At 42.7% G+C, this 6452-nt stretch overlaps 1 protein-coding gene across 2 annotated transcripts; it reads right to left on the reverse strand.

Annotated features, from left to right (window-relative positions):
* Positions 1-598: 598 nt before the first annotated feature.
* LOC149431558 (uncharacterized) lies at positions 599-3348 on the reverse strand. 2 transcript variants are annotated; one of them, XM_089665470.1, is made up of 2 exons: positions 3146-3348; positions 599-3115 (listed from the first exon to the last, which is right to left on the reverse strand). In XM_089665470.1, exons 1-2 carry the CDS (start codon positions 3340-3342, stop codon positions 1549-1551), a joined length of 1764 nt encoding a protein of 587 aa, XP_089521596.1. In that variant the 5' UTR covers positions 3343-3348; the 3' UTR covers positions 599-1548. The 2 variants fall into 2 exon arrangements, with proteins under 2 accessions (XP_089521596.1, XP_089521595.1); XM_089665469.1 differs by having other exon boundaries at positions 599-3348.
* Positions 3349-6452: the final 3104 nt, after the last annotated feature.

Below are 6452 nucleotides of genomic sequence, written 5' to 3' on the forward strand. Positions count from 1 at the left end.
AAATGCCCTTTTGTCTAGAGGGGAAGGAATAGGTACAAATATTTACTTGTTTCTTGTTCCTCTGCTCTTTTCCACTGACCGAAGGTCCAGGGTATGGGGTTTGTTAAACAAACTGTCCTTGCAGTGAATCCAATCCCCCCACCCATACACACCGCAAGGGTTAAATGCTTCCTAAGTCTAGGAGGTAGAGGAAAATGCTGTAAAACTCACCTTGTTTCTCATTCCAGCAGGTTTCAGCACATTTATTTTCTCTCCTAAGGTCCAGGTTGTGGGTGGGCCTTCACTATCCTCATGTACTACCAGATGCAGGACTACCAGTCCTGCATCATATGTGATGTCTGCGTTGAACCACAAGACCCGAGTGCCTTAGAGAAGAGGTTTCAGGAGCCTGGTAACACAGCAGGGAGGAAGCCTGCCAAAGCAAAGAATAAGGTAAGTTTTACAACATATTCCTCTACCCCTGGAGGAAACTTTGCAGTGCTGGTGAGCATTGAAAGGTTGTCGCTAGCCCCTGGCTATCTGTCTTGATCAGTCTGTTTGAAGGTATGGACGTCCAGAAGACTAACTTCACCTAAGTAATAGACAAGTGCACACAGTGTAGGTGAAATTAATCTACATTTTTTATTAGCGGGAAGAGGATTAATATAACAAAAAAGAAAGGTGGGGGCACAGAGTATCTGGGAAAAACTTAATTCTCAGTAATTGATTGGCTGAATACAAATACAAGCATTTACGTCAATCCTGAATAATGATGAGAAACAAAATTTAACTTTCCCAGGAATAAGGAATGTCTATAATATTACATAAAAACTTATCTGCTACATACAATAGAATCTGGCTAGATACTTTTCAAGGCTGTGAACATGATCTTTCTCAGGCATTGTAATTAGTTATAAGTAACAAACAATTATTTTCTCATGGGACAGAAATATTTGACATTTAATTGTATCATAACAGAAACAGGTGCTTGTTAATACAAAGAAATAGTTGGATACTTTCACCGTCTCTACCAAGGCTAAGCTAAGATAAAAGATAGAAGAATTTTGTGAGTATAGTTCTGTAATACATAACTGACATAGCATATTTTCATTAACTCATTCTGGTTATAATACAAAACAATTAATCAACATGGAATATAAAATGGAGTGGGAAAAACAAAATGACAGACCTAAAAGACATACATTTCCCTTCAATCCCCTCTTATAATCATTATTTACATATATGATTTTAATTTCCCCTTATACAACATAGTTCTTTTTCTGCTTCTCTCTGTATTTGGCTAGATAACTATTGTACTCTTTGGGTTTTGGGTTCAGTGGGGCAGTTTGTTCTTGGATTTCTTCCTCGTACATAGTCATATCTATACCTTTGTTCATAAGCTTCTTTATACAGGGAATCACACAGCACACTATCAGGGCTATAAGTATCAGGGTGACTACAATAATCACTCCTATTTGTGCTAGCATCTGCTTCCATCCCTTGAGCCATCCAAAATATTGATCCCATGGATCAGTGATCCCTGAATTCCTTTTCAACTCTTCCGACAGATCAGACAGTTTTTTTTATAGCCATAGTGACCTTGCCATTTGGCCCAGTGTTGTCTGGGATGTAGGTACAACAAGTACCTGTTCCTTTTATCATTGCACACACACCACCCTTTTCTGCAAGCATCATATCTAAGACCATACGATTTTGAAAGGTCATGGTGGAATCAGCCTGCAACTGCTCCGCTATCCCCTTCAATGCATCCCTGGTGTAGTTGACAAACCTCTGTTGATTGTAATATATATAATTTATCCAATCAACATTCTTGTTGACGGTGATGATTGGAATGATTGACTCAAAACCTGCTTTGACCTGGTCCCTGGCCTTAAACTCATCTGGGACCCCTCTTGGAACCCCTATGGCGTCTATATACACATGTGGGTCAAAACTACCCATCGGGGCCTCCCTCTTGTACCTCTGAGTACCTCCTGTTACATCTTCAGGGATCTCAGAAGGAATTTCACTAAAAATATGCAGGGGCATAATAGCTTTGGCCAAAGCACACTCACCAGACCACTCCTTCTCCAATCTAGACCTGATCTTACCATCACCACAAATCCAGTAGATATCGCCTAAAGATTGTGTCTGATTCTGTAAAAGCCTAGATGAAATGTTGCTGTATGTGTGACAAAAACCTTTTGTAAAATTTCCAAAACTTCTTTTTCTTGCCACTCCTCTATAGCAGGTATAATTCCCTGGGTAAATTTGCAAACCTTCGCCTGGTTTGGGGTTTTTTGTAACTATGGGATACTTTGCTTTCCAGGTTTCACAGGAAGCATTCTTGTCATGTGTTCCTGTAAAAAGACTTAGAAAACATTCTTCAACATCTTCAGGAAGGTTTAGTGGCACTGTTCCCACATGGGGTCTGGCTGCTCCACAGACATAACAATTAGACTTGTTGTACTGCAGGGCACTGTACCTCATCCATTCTAACCAAAGATTTACATCTGAAAATCCTGTCTCCGCTGCTACGGTATCTTCGAAAGAAGGATCAGCAATGGCAATCATATCCCTAATAGTACTGATACGTGGCTTCAGGGGATTGTAATCATTGTTATTATGCATGTCTTGTATCCTAAATTTTCCCTTTGTGCCTGATATACCTCCTCCCCAGTATAACCCAAATACATACATTCCCGAATCACTAGGGCTGGGATTTTCTATGGTAAGCGTATATTTGGCATTGGGCTTGGTAAGAGTCATTCTGTTTATGAGGGATTTTCCGTTCTTGTCCTTCTTATTTATGGCTGTGTCAGGTTTGTATCCCCAGTCAGTTCCTATGTTCCATCCCACTGCTCCCCAATAATCACAGTTACTCCCCCAATAATCATCAGTTACACAAATGTAACCTATTCCCTCCCTCTTATGCGCCCTTTTCCTGCTACTCTCTTCATCCCCTTTTTCTGTTAGGTCGTCATAGGTGAAAGAAAAGGTAGCAACATAGGTATTAGAAGAGTCAAACCACAATGTAATAATCTTCCCCTCTCTGGTTATAGCAACCTTTGGTTTCTGTGCTGGTACATTGGTTTCTCTTTTGGTCCTAGTGTGTATTGGGTGTGCGTTTTCTGAGGTGTTTTTATCAAATGTGTGTTTTTCTGAGGTGTTTTTATCAAATGTGTGTTTTTCTGAGGTGTTTTTATCATTGTTGTTGTGACCACATATAACCTGAACAGCACCCAAATCCTCTGGGGAGTATATACAGTTAGTCACTGTCCATATTGGGGTAAACACTAAAAATGTAATCAGTCCCAGCAGAATCCATAGTTTGCCAGAGTCCTTGGCTAATAGAATGCTCATCTTGATTATTTTCAGAGACTTTGTTACCGGCTTCACTCACTCTTCGAGGATTTGTATCACCTGCTTCACCTCCTTTAATAAACAGCACCTTGTCCTGTTCGAGGTCAGGGCTTTCTGCCCCCGTTAGTACCTCCTTTTCTTGATTGTCCTGTTCGAGGTCAGGGCTTTCTGCCCCCGTTAGTACCTCCTTTCCTGTTTCCCTTGGGTCTGGTCCTGGGCCTTTCTCGACCAGCTTTGCTCTGGAAGCATGGATCCAGGTGGGGCTATGTTCAGTGAGGACTGCTGTTCTGGTTACTGCTACGACCGTAGTTTCTGGTCCATAGGCGAAATCCTGCTGTTTCTTGTTTCTCGTCAGTTGTTTTACGACAATACGATCTCCGGCCTGGAACGGGTGGGTATTTTCCTGTGGAAAAGACGGGAGCTTGCGGATAACATCGTTCTCAGTTTTTATCAATATTTCAATAAGCTTCCTTACATATTCATCTCTGATATTATCATAGTTGTCTCCTGTCATGAATATATCCCTGGCCCAGGGGGTAGGGAATGGTCTTCCCATAAGGATTTCAAAAGGTGAGTATCCTGTAGTCTTGTTTGGTGTCATCCTAATTTCTGCCAATATAGCTGGGAGATACCTTTTCCAGTCATTATATGTGCCTCCTGTTGCCTTCCTTAACTTATCCTTGATAGTCCTATTCATCCTTTCCACTATCCCTGAACTCTGTGGGTGATATGGGATGTGAAATTTCCACTCAATCCGCAAAGATCTGGCCAGCTCCTTGCAGATCTGGGAGGTGAAAGCTGGACCCTGATCTGAATTGATCTGTAATGGCACTCCCCATCTAGGTATTATTTCCCGTGTGAGCAATCTAGCCACGGTTTTGGCATCTTCTCTTTTTGTGGGGTACATTTCTGGCCATCGGGAAAACACATCTGTGACCACACAAGCTGGTTGTTGTCCTCCCTTTGGTTGGGGTATGTGTGTAAAGTCAATTTGAAGATGTGTAAAAGGTGTTGTGGGGTAAGGCAGGTGTTGATGCATGGCTTTATTTGGGTTGTTTGGGTTACTCCTGATACATGTGATGCATCTTTTCACATAATCTTGTACTAACTCCGCCACTTCTGTGATATAAAAATCTTTTTGGAGTTGTTTTAGGGTTGCCTTCTATCCTATATGTCCTATCCCATGGTATTGTGCAATGTATATCGGGGCGCTACACCGTGGGATGCATGGTTTCCCCTCTTTGCAGATTAATCCAGTCTTTGGATTCTTCTGTAAAATAGGATAGCACCAGTCTTTGAGCTCCTCTGTGGAAGCTGACTGCTGCAAGGTTGTGATCAATTGGGAATCATCTGGGAGGATGGGGCATAGAGTGGGCATCTGTAGTAAAGCAAGTTGCTGTTGAGCCGCCTTTTTTGCTTCATAATCTGCTAGAGCGTTACCTTTTGTTATATCATCGTCCCCTTTGGTATGTGCTCTGCAGTGTATGACAGCGAGTTCCTTGGGAAGTGTGAGAGCCTTGAGTAAATTGGCTATTAGTTGGGAATGGGCAATCTTTTTCCCATCAGCTCCTATGTAGCCTCTGAGAGACCATAGTACACCATGGTCATACACTGTTCCATAGGCATATTTGGAATCCGTGTAAATAGTGACAGACTGGTCTTTGTACAGTTCACATGCTCTAGTGAGAGCAATCAATTCAGCAGCCTGGGCTGATTGAAAAGTGATTGGTTTTGCTTCTATAACGGTGTTAGGGAGTTTAACTACAGCATAGCCAGCATGGTAAGTGTTATCGTTGGGCCTAGTGCAGGAGCCATCTACGAAAACAACATCAGCATTTGGGATTAGAAACTTTGATAAATCCAGTCTGGGTGAAGTATTAGCCTCAATGGATTTGAGGCAGTCATGAGCCTCGGGTTCCAGATCATTTGACGATTTGAGACCCAACAGTGCGTTTAGGATCATTGCTGGACCTGAGTTGTTTGCGCTATACTTGATATGCAACATGGGGTTGCTCATCAAAATGACCTCATATCCGCTTAGTCGTTGGGCAGACATGTGTTGTGTGTGTATACCCTTAAGAAGAGTAACTACATCGTGTGAAGTATGAAGTTCGGTGGGGTGGCCTAATGTGAGAACAGTTGACATTTCCACTATCATAGCACATGTCGCTAACGCCCGCAAACATGAGGGGAGTCCCTGGACTTGGAGAGGCATGACCTTTGAAAAATAAGCTACAGGCCGTAGCTTGCCACCGTGTTCTTGTGCCAGCACGCCCGCCATGGTTTTACAATTTTCTCTAGCATACACATGAAATACAAGTTTGTAGTCTGGGAGTCCTAAACCTGGACTGACAATCATAGACCTTTTTAAAGTTTGAAAAGCTTGTAACATTTCATTAGACCAGTGTATGGTGTCTGGGGCATCTTTCAGGGTGGCTTGTCTTAAAATGTTGTCATAATAGGAGCAGTCAGCGATCCACTGCCTACAGTAGTTTATCATTCCAAGAAAGGACAGCATTTCCTTCTTAGTTTGTGGGGTGACCAGGCCCAAGATGGCATGGATGCGCTCAGGACTGATTCTCCTTTGACCTTTTGTGAAGACACAGCCCAAATACTGTACTTGTCCCTTACACCACTGCAACTTTTGCTTAGACACTTTGTGACCACACTTCCATAACCATAACATCAGTGATTCACTATCTGATTGGCAGGACTCCCATGACTTACTACAGACCATCAAGTCATCGACGTACTGTAGTACTACCGAACCTTGGGGGGGTTGCCAGGGCCTTAGAGTGGACTGTAAAACAATGCTATATACCACGGGACTGTCCACAAAGCCTTGTGGAATTCTGCACCAGGTCAGTTGGCGCCGCCCATCAAGGGAAAAAGCAAAAATGGGTCTTGTCTCCTTGTCAACTGGGACACTGAAAAAGGCGTTTTTAAGATCAATTACAGTAAATACTGCTGCGTCATGTGGTATGCGAGTGAGAAGGGCATTTAGATCTGGTACTATGGGGGCTATAGGCTGCACCAGGTCATTAACCGCTCTCAGATCTTGTACAAATCGGTATGTACCATTGGGTTTCTTTACCGGGTTCACAGGGGTA

Source organism: Staurois parvus, unplaced genomic scaffold (assembly GCF_062004578.1).
Source record: "Staurois parvus isolate SC_StPar_1 unplaced genomic scaffold, SC_StPar_1.0 ptg002208l, whole genome shotgun sequence".
Taxonomy (NCBI): Eukaryota; Metazoa; Chordata; class Amphibia; order Anura; family Ranidae; genus Staurois; species Staurois parvus.